We start from the raw sequence: 17381 nt of genomic DNA, 5'->3' as shown, positions 1-17381 counted from the left end.
GAGGTCCTATTACGGTCATACAAATGGGAATAAATACAATTGTCACCTTTGGCTTCCATGGTCTCTTGTTGGATAACATAGGTACCTAGATGGATGGATGGATAAAATATATATTGTGCCTTTTATTCAGATGTTTGGACGTCTTTAAAATGCTTACTTTATGTTTCATTTTATTGAAGAGGCTCAGTTTCACTTTGTACATGCTGTATGTAAGGGATAAAAGGTAATAAGGCAGGCTGATGGAACTGTGTGCGACCACCTGTTTATTTTTTGGGTATTTGGCTATGCTTCCTCGATGCCAGTTTGGGGGAAGCTCCAAACCAAAACCTGATAAAGATCAAGGTCACGCCAAGTTAGGTGTACCAGATGGCAAAATCTCATTCTTCAGATCTCAGCACTTCTCAGATATCTGCATTGCAGTGTGGTGTTTATGAAGCTTTGTGGATCCCTAGTGTGTGAGTGATGATGCCCAGTGGCACTGCAGACAAGTGAGCTCTTTGAAATGTGCCAGAGTTGGATATCAGTAAAATTATGATTAGCTACTGTACACCAACATCATAACTATATATATAATGCTAATACACTAAACTATTATATATATATTGTATATTATATTGTGTGTGCGTTGTATTGTAGGCTGTGATGCATTGGGTGCTCTGGTACCTTTTTGTCATACCCAGCACTGACTTTTTTCCAGCAGTATGTGCAGTATCTGCTGCACTGGCTTTTTGGGTGACAATGAGCCTGTCACCAGTTTATGGGTATATAAATAATAATCAGTGTTCTTCAATTCATCTGACACGGGTGTTAATGTTATAGATTATTAGTGTACATACATACATACATACATACATACATACATACATACATACATACATACATACATCTTAAGGTATTTTAGGAATATTAAATGCCTATGAAATGTAATAATAAAACTTTTTTGGTGGTTAAAAAAAATCTGTTGTTTTGATTGTTAAGTTCTGACACTGGAGACTCTTTCCACAAACATTAAATAAAAATTTCTGTACTCTGTATTTTTCTTAGTGAAATAACAAAACACTTTGCAATTTATAAAGCTCAATTTAAGCATGATGTCTGCCATACAAAACATTGTGAGTGACTGGTACTGAAAATTATACTTTAAAATTGTAATTCTGGTGTTTTTATATAGATCTATCAAAAATGCTGCTAAACAAAATTAAAATAACACTTTCAAACCAAATAGATTTGGTAATTCAATAATATCCTACTATTTCTAATGATGTTGCAGTTCCCAGTTTGGAACTAGTATTTTTATTTATTTATTTTTTTTTACATGAAATCTCTAGAACATGCCACATTAGTCATAATAATAACTTAGGAGAAACTAAAAGTCAAAATTTGAGCCCGCCTCCGGTGTGGGTGGTACTGTATGACTCACACATACCTGTAAGAGGATACAAGTAACTGTAACTAGATATTTCTAGAATTTCTCTCCAACGCAAACATCTATGATCGGCTTTATCCATCGGCTCTCCGTGTCCTTGATTCTGCCTGAGAGACACGTCACCTGATCCTGTCAGAGCACACTTAGCTATGCAAAGTATCGAGGGAAGGTTCGGCCTGGCAAATATCCTTCGTCACATCATATATTAATACGTAAAGCTGGCAATGTGATAATCTGACAAACAGAATATGAGATGACCTGTGAGGAGAGTACAAACACACGCCCGAGACAGCATAACATGTTCCCCTGGCTGATGAGTCAGTGTCCGTGATAATGATATTGCTAACGAAGCCAGTTAATATTTCAGTTTTAAAACGGCAAAACAGCCAAAACCATAAAAACAAAGCTTTACATTTTGCTTATGGATATGTACTTTAAGTATCAGCAGGTCTCGCACCACCTAGTGATTCGTGATGAAGATCTCTGATCGTTAGATGGTTTAATAAACAGCTTTACCACATTTTTGAGAGAAAGCAGTGTCCCATTTATCCGTTGTGAATAAAACATGCATGTTGTCAAGACAGATGAATCCTGGGAAACCTTTATAATTATAATTTAATTACTATTTATTAACAATCATTAATGGTAATTGATGTGTTTAACAATGTATGGTAATGAAAGATACTGCAGCTGCATCTGGTCCAAACACAAGTAAACACAACGAAACTGTAATTATATTAACTACTGGTTTAAAAAAATTAATGAAACATGATGCTTTCTTTTTTATGCCCTACAATTCATGAAACTAATACTGAAACTCTCTCTATAGCGCTTATATTATACAGTGCTGCATGAGACCTGGGCCTGTATTCACAAAGCTTCTTAGAATTATCTCATTGAGCTCCTATCTTAGCCCTAAAAAGTCCTAGTTGGGAGTCTTAGACTAAAAGTGATTTAGAAAACTTCTTAGAGCAACTCTAAGTAAGGAAAGTATAAAAACCTTTATCTTAGTGAGGAGGTGCGATTTGACCCCGTTGCTAGGGATGATGCAGCAATTTAGGGACTGTGATTGGCTGATTAAAAAATAACCTCTGACCTCTGTAAAGGTCTTAAAATGCTCTCTTTGTGAAAATAGAATATACAGTATGATAATAGAAGAGTTTTTATTACTTTTTCATCCATTTCAGATTGATGCGAGCAAAATGGCCCACCTTTTACTAATTTGCATGTTTGCTGGACAGTCTATTTAAGTTGCACTTTTAGATGGTATGTAGCCAACAATCCAAGAAAGATGGAAGGAAGTAAAACAACAAGAAAACCATTGGACAGAAAAGCAGTGTTTACTTGTAGTGTTTGGACATTATTTCTTTTTTCCAACATTTTGTCCTCTGCTATAGAAACTCTTAAGCGTCTTAAGTCATCCTCTCTACTCTTAACAATTTTTGCCTTAAAAGTTGTTTTTAGGGCTAAGATGTTTAGTGAATAATCTTTATTTTTACTAATATTTAATCCTAAATTTATGGGGAAATTCTAAGAAAATGTCATAATTCTAAGACTTTTTCATCACTTGAAGCAACTTTTAGGATTAAGAAGCTTTGTGAATATGGGCCCTGGAGCCTATCCCCGGGGACAGGGCACAAGGAAGGATACACCCTCAACATAGCTCCAGTCCATGGCAAGGGCACACACTCGCACACTCTTTGGGTAATTTTAAAAAACTAAGTAGCCTAATTTGCATGTCTTTAGACTGTGGGAGAAAACTAGAGTACATGGAGGAAACCCAACAAGCACGGGAAGAACATGCAAACTCCACCAACACAGACCAAAGGTGGGACTTGAACCCTTGACCTTGAAGGTGCAATGACAGGGCTACTGCAGCTACTACACCACCACACCAATTACCACTCACTCTCACTCATCTTCTATACCGTTTCATCCTGTATTCAGGGTCGCGGGACCTGGAGTCTATCCCAGGAGACTTAGGGCACGAGGTGGGGTACACCCTGGACAGGGTGCCAATCCATCGCAGGGCACACACATACACACACTCACACACTCATTCACACACTACGGGCAATTTGGGAACGCCAATTAGCCTAACCTGCATATCTTTGGACTGTGGGAGGAAACCGGAGTACCCGGAGGAAACCCACCAAGCACGGGGAGAACATGTAAACTCCACGCACACAGGCTAAAGGTGGGATTTGAACCCTTGACCTTGGAGGTGCAATGACACAGTGCTAGCTACCACACCACCCCGCCAATTACAAAAATATTTCATTTATTCCAACTTAAAGTGAAGGTTCTGTGTGTATTCTTGGCTTATTCACAGTGTTCCTGCAGTTGGATTGATCATAAAGTGGTTACTGAAGATAAGTGAAAAAAGAGTGTGTGTGTGTGTGTGTGTGTGTGTGTGTGTGTGTGTGTGTGTGTGTGTGCGTGCAATAAATTGGATATGAATGAGTGCATATTTCCCATATTTTAAATGAAAATGTAATTAGTTCATGTATTTGCTAAATGTTTTAAAAAACAAAAAAGAAAATTCTAACAGAACATAAACAAATTGATATTTCACTTTTAACAGACTGTTATCTCTTTGGAAGGCCAGCATGCTTCGTTTGTATGGACCCATGTGTAAAACCCAGCATAACGCTGTGGGTGAAATAGTAAAAAAAAAAAAAAAAAAAAGTGGTCTGAAACTGATTTAATGCTCTGTGTTGTTTGTTTTTATTGCAAGCTTAGCACTATTGTCCATGTGTAACACACCACACAATAGTTAGAATGTGTATGCAGTTTAGTTAAAAAAGTTTCCTCCAAACATAAATGTTAAACTCCACCTATTGTAAAACCCCTTTCAAGCAGATCTATTGGTTGATGCATAATTACATCAGAGAAGATTAGATGTAAAACTCAGTACAATATAGAAAGTTAAACTTAAGCAGACATAACTGTCATCCATGAGTACTTGTATTCATTTTACAGGTTATTCCTGCTGAAATCGGGCACTTACACGGCTGTTCAGTATTGAATGTAATTTTCATTTCATCCACTTTAAAAAATGTGAGGTTATAAAGTAGATATTGTGAGGTACTGATCCAAAAATCATAAGAGAGAGCTGTTATACTGTAATGGTTGATATCATTTAACTCTTCTGCACAAGGAAAGACACAGAAAATTGCTTGCCAAAAGTTTTAATCTCTGCCACGTCCTGCCATTCATTCCTTGCTCAGTCAGCTCCAGAACATTATGCAGACTCAATTAACTTGTCAAGCTGTTTCTCCACATGACTCTGAGCTGGATTTGAATAGTGACATTTACACTGTTAATTTAGTGGCTGAGACTTTTCCATTACTTGAGCAGTGTTATTATTATTATTATTATTATTATTATTATTATTATTATTATTGTCATATTTATTATATCCAAATATATATATATATATATATATATATATATATATATATATATATATATATATATATATATGGCCAATGCACCATAAATCGCTGGGGGAAAAAATCAATCCTGGCCATGATAGAAAGGTACCAGAACACCCAGTGCACCACAGCCTGCAACAGGATGAGCACCAATGGGATGCATCGAACAAACAAGTCTGATCCACGGAGGTCACAACCCCCAGCACCCACAGGATCCACTGCTAACATCCTGGTGCCAGACACCAAACCACACCAAGTCTTTTTTTTTCTTTGTTTGTTTTATTCTTTCATTATTTCTATTACTTCTGGTCTACTAAACAAAATGTTGCTGTATAATTACAAAGACAATAAACTCATATGTATCTTCAATTCTTTAATGAGGATAATTTTTTCTAAATGTTCATTGTTTTAACAGTACGTTAATAGAGAGTCTTTTGATCAGTATCAGTGTTTGTGTGTGGTCATTAGAAATGCAAGAATAAGCGCACCTTGTCTCATGGCTCAGAGTGCTCGGAGAACTTATGTGCGCGGTCTCTCACATAATAAAACAGTTACTCTTCACATTCACTTTAATGCTTATGATCAAACATACAGTACTACCAGCTTGGGAACTTTTTTCTTGTGCGGGTTGGGTTACTTAATTCCTGTTCTTTTGAATCTTTAACTCTTATTGTTTAAAATGTATTGAATATGAGATGCAAATCGCAGGTTTATATAAATTCTTTCATTTTAATATTCCAGAAAAGCACATTCTCGAGGGACTGTATAGTTGGTGCGCCACACTAACAGATTAGAAAAATATGTAATGTTTAATATGATCATGTTTTCAGTGAGGAAATATTTGTCCTCGTGCACTGCATGTTGCTGACAAAATAACTATAGTTGTTTTAATATAAGTGAGAGACTAACTTGTTTAGAACAATAAATGTAATTACAAAAAAAGTGTCCTTCTTTAACTGATAAAAAACTGTTAGTGTTGAAGACAATTGTAGAAAAATCGCTGTGGTGTCAGAGGAATAAAACTTTGCAAATTGAAAAATTATTTAGTATGGGATGTAAAAGTAACTCTTTTCATGTTGGGCCTCATCACACACATCTCTGATTATTTTTCTACAATAATATGCCGCCAAGGGTTTTATTTCTTACTTAAATTTGGCCAGTTTTTACTAATTAATTAACAAATAATCAGACAGAGAGAGAAAGAGCACAAAGCATGAATTTTGCACACACACACACACACACACACACACAAATGTGCTGCATGAACCTGGTAGAGAGGGGCGCAAGCCAAATGGTGTCCTGCTTGGAGAGCTGCCTCGAGCAATACAGTCAAACAGAAAGCTGATCTGTTCTCCCTCTGTACAGGCCAGGAAGAAGACACCGGTCCCTTGAGGAAGTGGACAGACACAGAGTCAGATTAATCATTTAATTTACTTTCTCTTTTAAAACATTGAATTAAATAAGGAGTGCAACTACAATGGCATAGGAGATTAAAGTAGATCATAAATTCTATTCAAATATTTATCAGCCGTGCAACAAAGTTACTTTTCATCATTTAACACAAGTGGGATTTATTGTCAGACCTCCCTGTGACTTGTATACACTGGAATATAATTTCATTTCTTCAGGACCATTGTACACACTATAGCAGCTTAGTATATAGGACTAAATAAGGTGCAAGTACATGGCAGTGAACTCAGATCTAAAGTTTCTCAGAATAAAATTATTCAGAGCACTAAACACTCAGGACAGTAAATACACAGGGAAGTGCATGCTAACTAGACAGGACACCAGAACAATATGGCAAGGCCAAAGAAAAGTTAAACAATTACATTTCTGTAGTTTCAGAAAATAACTTTACCAATGTCAAGAGTTCTTTTTACACTGTATATGTACTGGACTGTATATGAGCCTATACTACTATGTACTTATATGTAAAACTGTTATGTCAAAAAAATAGGCACTTTCTTTATTTGTATGTGTATACAGAAGAATCTGCATCCAGCATACAGACAACTCAAAGTTACAAATAGACCACCTTAATGCCAGGTATATAATTACAAATACAATGTTTTGAATGCACAATTTACTCTGTGAACACCGTACAGTCAGTGGTCGGACAGCTCATGGGAGATAAACACTGTCCTTTAATCTGACTCACATTACAATGCAAGTGACTCTTTCTTCAGTTTGTAACTTTGTATTTTGCCCAACCTTTTCTCTTATAATATATATATAATATATACCTGTTCTGACCTGCTAATTCAACTTAAAAACAACACTTAGCGGCAGATCTTGTTTGTAATATGGGGACTACCTATATAAGTATTCCAAATATTCATATTAGAATAAGTGTGTGGGCACATAGTACAGTACATATATCCCATAGGTGGAATACCCAATTAAAATATTACTAGTCATACATTTACATTACTACTAAAGTAAAAGTACAAAAGTACTTAACTTCAAATGTCAAAATTACTGGGCTTGTATTACTTCATGATAGCATTTAAGTAAGAGCCTCTCTCTCTCTCTCTCTCTCTCTCTCTCTCTCACTCACTTATGCTCTCTGCTTCCTGACTGTGAATGTACGTTTTTGTCGTTTTGTCTGAAACCATCTCCGCTTCTGATTTCAAACACCTGCTACATGATTGAGTGTTTCACAGAGGAAATGCAAATCGAGCAATTATATGTGATAGCCAGAATGTGGAGATATTACTGCTTCAGATTCCATGAACCACTGTATGTGTACAGTAATTATGCAACGCAACGTCATGGGCAAATGTAGCAAAGTAGAAAGGACAGATATTTGTTGCAGAATGTAGTGGAGTCTTATTAAATAACCCTACTTAAGCAAAAAATAAATACATGAATCTGTACTAGCTTAATTTAAACCACTATGGTCATGATCACGCAGTTAATCTTATTGTTGCATCCCAGTCCTCATCTCTCATGCACATCTCTAGTCTCGATCAGGTGCCATGTGAACTTTTCTGGCGGTCTTTCTAAATAGAATGGCATGCCTCTTATTTGCTCCCCTAAAGACATTGCTCATTTCAAGGAATACATCTGTATTCTGGATAAACTTCAAAGAAATAGCATTCCATCAGGTTTAAAAGAAGTATAGAATGTAAACTGAATCAATTCCCAGTTAAGCTGTGCACTTTAATTCCACAGTCCAGAGCACTGGCTTCATTCCAATATATGTGTAAATAGGCCACTGGAGGTCACCCACTTTAACATACTCATCAGTGAAGACACACTGTAATGCCATACTGTACAGTCACATGGTCAAGTTAATCTTGTTGTCGGTCCAAGGGTATTAACAGAATCACACACAACGCTGAGTGCATGCATGCTTTGAAAAGACAAACTGGACAAAGACAAATTGGCTGAATATTATATTACCTACTAGCTCAGTTCTTTTTGTATCTTAATCATCCATGATGTACAGTATCTTTCCAAATCCAGTTAAATACCTACAGGTCAAGTCATTTTCACTGTCTTTTAATCCACTTTTGCATTTACAATCTAATTAAATATCATCCCTTAAGGACCATGTGGCAACTCAACTGTTTGAGCAGCAAAGGGGAAGATAAAGGAAGGATTTTTCAGATACAATTCAGTGCAAACATTTGCATACCCTTAGGACAAAATTAATCAAATAAAGAATTTTAATTCATATCAACATTTAGGCTTTTAGGCCCTAATTTAGTAATGTTTTTCATGAGTAACCTTAATAGCATCCACAATAATTTGCAAGCTTAGTTACTAAAAAATAAATCATTTGCAGGTGTTTCTACCTAAATAAATTTACAATGATTTTTATGCAAAGATTTTGCATTCACATTCTAATTTCTTTAATCCTAAGTGATTATAGGCACATTGAATGCTTGCTCTTTGGATGTTTTAAATGACACTGATCAGACATAACATCACAATGCAAAACATCATGCCTAATATCATGTAGGATCCCTTTGTACCATCTGGGCAGCTCTGGCCCCTTGGTGCATTATTATATAGGAGTGCTTTTTTTGTGCACAGGATGTTGACAGCAGATCTTTCAGTGCTGTGGGGTCGAGCTTCCCTGGATCAGAAATGTTTGTATGGTGCATCTCATGGGTGCTCAATCGGATTGGGATCTGGGGAGTTTAATCAATGTTAATGTGTTAATGTTATGTGTGTTGGTGATGGCTGATCAGTGTATATTCAACATAGAATTTTATTTTACTAGTTGCATTGCTGTACAAAATAAGATGTGCATTTTTGTTTTTGCTCCACCTAACAATCAGGCTTCCAGTGGGGAGAACTAAGGTAGGGTCAATACCTTTACCTTTAGCTACCATCCTACCCATCTCGTACAACTGATTTTGAGATCTTTCCAGGCCAGTCTCCTTTTTGCACTGAATTGTATCTGAAAAATCCTTTCTTTATCTTTCCCTTTGCTGCTCAAACAGTTGAGTTGCCACATGGTCCTTAAGGGATGATATTTAATTAGATTGTAAATGCAAAAGTGGATTGAAAGCTGAAGTTAATTGACTGCACAATGACATGAAAAAATGTGACGTGCAAACGAGCGATAAAAACTGATTGTGCAAATGTTATCATCATTTCAAAGTGTTCTTTTCTCTTTTTTTTCGCTGCGTGTTCTGTGCCACCCTGGGTGACTTCCCAGGTAGTCATATCTGAATCCGTCACTGACTTTTCGTTTAACTCCTCCCAGAGCTTTTTTCAGATCTGAGCTAGCACTGTGAATGACAACAGTTAGCATGTCTAAAAACCTTCATTTTCCATTTCTACATTTTAATACACCCAATATGGACACATGCAATCACAGTCATTTATCTAGAGGCATAAAGAAAATGTGCAAAAAGTCACAAAGCACCTTTTTCATCTTTAACAGTTCAAAACCCGAATAAAAGCTCTTTAAACAGTTACACGATTTTAACCCAAGTGCATAACCAACTGTAAATTAATTTTATGACTCCAGGATCAGTGCAAAGTAAATTTAGAGAAGTGTTTTCCTAGATACTGCTTAATGAGGAAGGTTTTGAAATTTTGGGAAAGTAATATATTGACAGATCCATTCTGAGTAAATGTGAAAGCTTGTTCTTTGATCATTAAAGGCCAAGAATACTTGAGCAATGAGATCAGGCATTAAAAGTATGTTTACTTCTGAGAAGAGAACATGTCAGGCATCCTAAGGTTGAGCGTTAACTGAGTTTTCATGCCAGTGTGTATTTTTGAACCAAACTACGTGGAGGATGTGGTGCAGAGCTCTTTGATGCCTGTGGAAGCCAGGGGAGTGACCTTAGTAGGGTCACAAGACATAACTTTAAGAGATCATAAAGCAAGTAGAAAGCAGAATTCTAAACACTCTGTAAAGAAGATGTTATATACAGTATAAAGCCCGTATTCATGGTGTTCTTTTGATGTTATGAAGAAGAACTCTGCAGGAGCTTTTGGTTCAATCTTAGTCATGTGGATAGTGATTTATAAAACCCAACATCTTTTGGTCATGTTTAGTCAAGGTTGAGCTTCAGACGATGAGTCTTTCTTCAGGAAGCATTGTTAAAAAGGGCAGTCTGCAAGCTTCTTAGAGAATTAGGAAGTGGATGGGAGACAAAAAAAGTAAATCAGCAAAACACCAGTAGGTGTCATTAGTGTAACAAAGGTAGAAGAATCCATGAGACATGATCACTAATTCCAGTGATATAGTGTACATGGAGATCAATAGCATACCAAGTACTGACCCCTGAGGCACTCCATTACTAAGGCTGTGATGTAATGATGCAGAACTTCCTCATGATATGTGGTAGTATTGATTCCGGTATGTATAATAAGATTCAGGTCAAACCATGGATTTTTGCAAAGCCTCAGTAACTGTAATTTGGGTTATTTCCAAAGAGTGCATAGTAACCAGAGTGGTTGTCATGCAGCACATCATTTTGTTAAAAGGTTTAATGGCTGAAAAGAGCTGTCCTCTAAGCAAAACTTTAAGTAATTTTGTAAAATGTCCTGAACAATTTAGATCTAATTTAAAACTTATTTTGTTATATACTGTAACCTGTGAAACCTGTGTTGTATATGTATAAAATGAAATGTGATGGATATTATGGTAAAAGAACAACATTCTTGGGGGCATGATATGGCCCGACCCGAAATGAAGTAAACCTGTGTCATACAGTACATATTGCTAAATTTGAAATTTATTATTATTTGACATTCAGCCATTATTTTGTCTTTTTTTCCTGTTGTAACATTAATAAGACATATGTTTAAAATCTGCCCTAAAAATGTTTTTTTTTGTTGAAGAAAAATAAAATCCAATTTTAGCTCAGATTGATACAAAATGCTGATGTTGGATTCCATCATACAAGTGTTGTGTAAGTTACTATTTAAATATTTTAGTGTTGGAATGAGTATAATATTATAAACCTTATTGTCGAGACATTGAACCCTAGAAAATTAATCAACACCTTCTGAACATCTCACTTACTCACTCATCGACTATACTGCTAAACTCTGTAACGCCTAGAGCCTAGCGCCCAGAAGACTTAGGATACGAGGCAGGGTACACCCTGGACAGGGTGCCAATACATTACAGGACACACACCCATACATACTGTACACTCATATGCTTATTCACACACTACAGGTAATTTGGGAATGCCAATTAGCCTGGGAGGAAACCGTAGTACCTGGAGGAATCCCACTAAGCAGGGCAATTGTGCATAGAGCAGTCTTGTGGTAAATCTAAATCTATGTATCTGTATTAATCATTATGTATTTAGTTAAGCATTTGGATCTAAAATGTTGCCAAAAAAAAGTGCTTAATCACAATGATGCAGGTCTTTAGTGAACATTTGCCATTTGTTTTTTTTTTGTATGCTACCAAATTGCCTTTCTTGTACCTTTTATCTGTGGTACTATTATCAGTCGCATCCTACACCCTAACTAAAGTACACACTACATATACAGCCCTCTATATGATATATCTGTCATAACAGTTCAATAAGTGGGACCAATGATCTGGAAAGCACTTTCCAGCTGTGAGGAGAACAACCTCACATGGATGGAACATGGTTTACTTGTATTGTGTCACTCAGCAGATTCTCAGCACAATTATGGCTCTGCATTCCTCTCCCCAAGTCTAATGAGGCCCCGAGCTCCAGCACTTGTAGTAAATATAGTTGTGCCAGATCCCTTAAAGTCACCATGGAGACTGAAAAGGCCTCAGCTATAGAAATGAGAAGCCTTTTACGAAAATAAACATAACATTCTGAGCGGCGGGTTTCATAATCCATCAACAGGCTATAAATACAGGTGACCAGGTCTTGCCAGCGTGTCCCATTCTCTTGTCTCCATACAGGGTCAGAGCAGTTGTGGTTTAAAGATGTTATCTTTCATCACACTGATGTCACGTAGGGAAATATATGATTAAGGAACCAATGATGTGTCCATATGGTGTCAGGGCTGTCAAACCACAAGTGATGTTTATAGAGGTTACGGTGATGTCAGATGGAGAGATATATGATGGTAATGATAAGGATGATGTGAGGTAGGGATATATATGATGACAGGGTCATGATGATGAATGGAAGTAATAGGAGAATTGAAAAAAATGATGTCATGTGTTTCCATGTGTGTAGAAAACCTTTGTATTGTAACTATGGATGCACTGAAACCTATTTAGGGTAACCTACTTAGTATTAAGCAATTAGGGTGTCATGGAACACTTTCGTTGGTGTCTGTATTAGTTGCTGCTATGTGCTGCTGGCAATGAACTCCTCGTGCTTGAGTTTTATTTTTGAGATGTTTGAATAGTATCTTTGATAGCGAGTCAGAGAGCAGCTGCCCTGAGTGTACAGAACATTGTAGTGACCATTATCACAGAAAATGAACACAAAGGGATGAAAATTGCACATCGGTTCGTGAATAAAATGCAAAAACTAAAAAACGCTAAAAGCGTGCACGCATGAGAGTTGTGCACTAAATATAAGCATAAATAAGTACATACTGTATGAATAAGTATACTAAGATTTACCTTAAACTACCTGAAATATACTGAGACTATCTTATATTAAATATTATATATTTAATATAAGCATTTTTTTTTTTATATAACAAAAATAAACTGAAGTTAAAAAGGTAAAATAAGTGTCCTTTGGAAATAAGACAAACCTTTCACTTAAAGTATATTTTCCTATAATATATTTTTGGAAAGTGTACTATAATACATTATTATAACAAAAAACTTTTTGTTAGTATATTTGCAATGTACTATCAAAGATTTCAATATATTTGTAATATACTTAAGTATATTTTTTTTTTACTGGAGTTGTCGGTATTGATATCAGTGCATTCCTAATTGTGTACATATGGGGTTTAAGATGGTACACAATTTTGCACTTTATCCTTTGTAAAGACAATAGCAAGTCTATAAGCACAAAACAATTGTGAACAAAACCCTCAGCCAAGATTCCAGTACAGGAGCAGAATGCTTCTTGGCTCTGAGCAGCGTGGCTGTTCTGAATGCCTGGAGGACAGAAGCTTTGCTGAGCTATGGGCATTAAAAGGTCAGTAAGGTAATCTGTGCAGACTGAATTTTGGAAAGGGATCAGGAATCCTACTCTACATTGGCAAAAACACCAAGCATGCCAGCTACCTTATCTCTTGCACAATCCCACCGTGTCACATTATGTGCGCACGTGCATTTACATGTTTGTGGCATTTGGACATGACAACAAAAGGCACTTTGGATAAAGCACAATCTCACAGCTACACAGCCCTTTTGATGTGGAATTCTAGATGCAGAATTTTGATATTAAGTGATAACATGAGTGATGCGTTGCCCTTGTAAACATTTAGAGACAATGCACATTAAAATCCAAAAGTAAGCTATCACAGCATCATCAATCTAGGAATCTCTGTAGCCCAACTAGGGACTGTGGAGGCCAAGGGTGATCATTGGAGGCAATTCAGGAATGCCACCTAGTCGTTGTAGTTTGGGAGGAAACCAGAGTACCCTGAGGAAACCCAGCAAGCACGGGGAAAACATGCAAACTCTATGCACAGATACCTGTGGCAGGAATCGGACCTGGGGCCTGGAGGTGCAAGGTCACAGTGCTAATCACTAAGCCACTATACTGCTTTACAGCATCATGGTACGAATCATCCCAAGCCAATGTAAAAAGGAAAGGAAATTAAAGAATTATTAAATAAATAAATAAAGACTGAAATATCCCATTTTGGATTCAGACACATCCCTGAGTTAAAATCGCTTCTGTAGCAATGACAGCCTCAAGTCTGCCTGATGCTACATGCTTGGTATATGCTTCTTTAGCAAGTTTCACTTTTTTCAGAATTGTTCAAGTTTATATATATATATATATATTTATTTTTATTTATTTTTTTCCTTCCATTCTGACTTGTCTCTTAGGCCCAGTTGCAGAAAAACATCCCCACAGCATGACGGCCACCACCGTGTTTGACTGTAGGGATGCTTTTAATGAGGTGATGCACAGTGCCTGATTTCCTCCACACATGGTGTAGGGATTGGGCTCCTTTTATGGGCTCCTGGATAAGTTGTCATTGTGCTCTTGGAGTATTTTTGGTAGGTAACTCCTGGGAAGGTTCATCACTGTTTCAAGTTTTCTTCATCTGTGAATAATGACTCTCACCGTGTTTTGCTGCATTCCCAAAAGCCTTAGAATTGACTCGGTAACCCTTTCCAGACTAGGTGTGGCAAGTGAAATTTGACTCAGCTTTCCAAATATATACATACACTACATGTAATTAATTATTGCAATAAACACGCCGTCTGCAGTTACACTTTTCCATTTTGTGTAAATGTCTTTGATCTAATACAGATTATTTACTTTAAAAGAAGGTTTTTCCCCCGTTAAGTATTTTAAAATAGTCCAACCTGGCAACCCTACCTTTACCTGACCTGTCTGCTGCTCACTTAGTAAACTTACTCTATAAGATTAGGCAGTAAATTAATTTCCCCACAATTGTGCAACATTTAGAAACATTAATTGTTCTTCATTCTGTAAATTAAAACATACAGAATTGTGAATGAGGTCATCATAAAGTGATTAACATTGGTAGAAAAACTCATTTAGATGATGCTTAACTTTGTTGGGCCACCAGCAACGACAGCTGAGAGTAAACTGCATACCAGTATAGTGAAAGTAGACAGTAATTGCCAACATGCTCTCCAGCTCACTGGAGTTCTAACCAGATGCACTTGTTCGCATTTAACACCAGGTATAAATAGAACTCGAATACAAGGAGCATTGTAAAGTATACCCTCTGGTGAGTTGACTCCTGACGTTACTAAGCCATTGATCTTCAGTGTGACTTTTGCCTATGACCCTGCTAGATGGAATTCATTGACTACAATTTGCGTTTGCTCTTGTTCACGTTGTTTGCCGATCGACTGACCCCGGCCTGTTTATTCACCCACGTTTTGATTACCTGAGCTTGATTTGCAACATTTACTCTCTCTCTCTTTCTCTCTCTCTCTCTCTCTCTCTCTCTCTTTCTTTCTCTTTCTCTCTCTCTCTCTGGTGCATTCAGGCATCCTTTCCTCACGTCAGTTACTGGCAGTTTTTAAGACGTTTGGGACGCATGGTGGATCGAGTGTCAAGGCAAAATTTGATTTCTGCCTCAGAATCTGCCTTGGTTTTGACAGAAATCAAGTATATAGACAAGCTTTGTTCTTACATGTTCTTAAACATCCATAAGCATCCTCATACCATCATTAAATTGAATCTATTTGCTATTATAATATAATAGCAAATCTTGAAGACACTTTGTTACCAAAACCTACCTTTACTCATAGTGTCTATCGGTAAATTATTCGTTAATTTGTGAATAAATTTAGCAGATAACTATAAATCAATCACTGCTTGTTAGGGAATGTTATCTACATTGAAACTCCAACTATCCTCAAATTCTGTAGCTGGCTAGTTGGTGAAGAAATGCAACACATGCATGGATGGCACAAAATGTCCCTTGTACAAACCTTTCGATAATGGTGGTCGGTCATTCAGTCAGAGAAATGACAGTACCTCTGGCTTTGCCTCATAGACCCCACTTTGAGAGTCATGCCTCTGTGTCCTACTATATTGGAGCATCTGTTATTGGTAGATGACTATAATATGCCAAGGTTATAAAACTGCCCTGAGACTGTTACACAGCCGACTGTGACAGCTGAGCATTCACGAAATGCACTGCATACCACCTCTATCACGAGCAAGAAATTAATTAAAAAGCTACATCAATAGGGAAATCTGGTTTTCTTTATTACAGGATTTGGCTTGTAGACAAATCAGGTTTTTAGGTCTAACAGAGCTGCACGAACAGCTGCATTTCATTTGCCAAAAAGACAGCTGGTGGGCTTTGTAATACTACTAATGTCTAGATTGGACCGGATCACACATTACCCACCACAGTGTGAGCATGAGAGTGAATAAGAGAGAAGGAGAGAGGGATGGGAGAAAATTAGTGCGTCTAATTGTCGTACTGGACTCTTGGCAGGAAACCTCCACTTCACAAAACAGCACTAATGCTGTGTGAAAATGAGAGAAAGAAGTGGAGATCTTTGGAGAGACCTAACCCTTTCATGAAGACTGTTAAACATTATAAAGCACTGTTAAATTCTCCAATCTGGCTGGTCACAAAGATTCATTTTCTGTAACAGCAGCTCTGACGATCTCTCTGGTTTTAATAAAAAAAAAAACATAGGTTTATATTAATTTAATCATTTTTCTGTCTTTTTTGTTTCTATAGTAACAATTTGTGCTAAATTAGAAACATATTAGAAAAAGTTATCAATTAAAGGAAAATATCTAATCAATGATACAAGTTTTAGCTTACGAGACTTTATTTAACACTAGATGTGCCTGCGCATTTTTAGAATGTACAACGCCATCTGCTGAATTTCAGAATGAACTAACATTTTTACATGTTACGGTATGTGGAGTGATTAAAAAATGTACAGCAACATCTGTTAAATTTTGAGATGAATGAAGTTTTGTTTATGATATAAGGGTGTTTTCCATTTAAAATTTAAAGTAGTATATCTTCTCTTCCCATGGCCCGATTGCGATGACAAAAGCTTATACTGTATGTTACGTCAAGCTCGGCCAAATACACTTTTGAAAACCCCATTAAAATTCGTTGAGTAGTTTTTACATGATGCATGCACAAACAAACAGACAGACAAAAATTCCAAAAATCATCTTAATGTGTTTTATTACATACTCTCACTCACTTATCTCTATACTGTACCACTACAGTATATCCTGTATTCAAGGTTGCGGGGACCTGGAGCCTATCCCAGGAGGCTTAGAGCACGAGGCGGGGTACACCCTGGACAGGGTGCCAATCCATCACAGGGCACACACATATACTCATATTATGTATTCTCAAATTATTTTTTCGCAAATATCTTTAATGTACAGACACGCCAACTTTACGGTTTTATTATATGTATAGATTTATAAAGG

The 17381-nt window shown here is 36.8% G+C and overlaps 1 protein-coding gene across 1 annotated transcript in view; it reads right to left on the bottom strand.

Moving 5' to 3' along the window:
• Positions 1-17381, bottom strand: part of dok7b (docking protein 7b) — a 38436-nt gene that overhangs the window by 11760 nt on the left and 9295 nt on the right. The window contains exon 5 of the mRNA XM_053501380.1: positions 6131-6250. Coding sequence (XP_053357355.1) covers positions 6131-6250 — 120 coding nt within the window. The remainder of the gene's footprint in view (positions 1-6130; positions 6251-17381) is intronic.

The sequence above is a fragment of the Clarias gariepinus genome, chromosome 8 (assembly GCF_024256425.1).
Source record: "Clarias gariepinus isolate MV-2021 ecotype Netherlands chromosome 8, CGAR_prim_01v2, whole genome shotgun sequence".
Classification (NCBI taxonomy): Eukaryota; Metazoa; Chordata; class Actinopteri; order Siluriformes; family Clariidae; genus Clarias; species Clarias gariepinus.
This window is presented reverse-complemented; position numbering and strand designations above follow the sequence as displayed.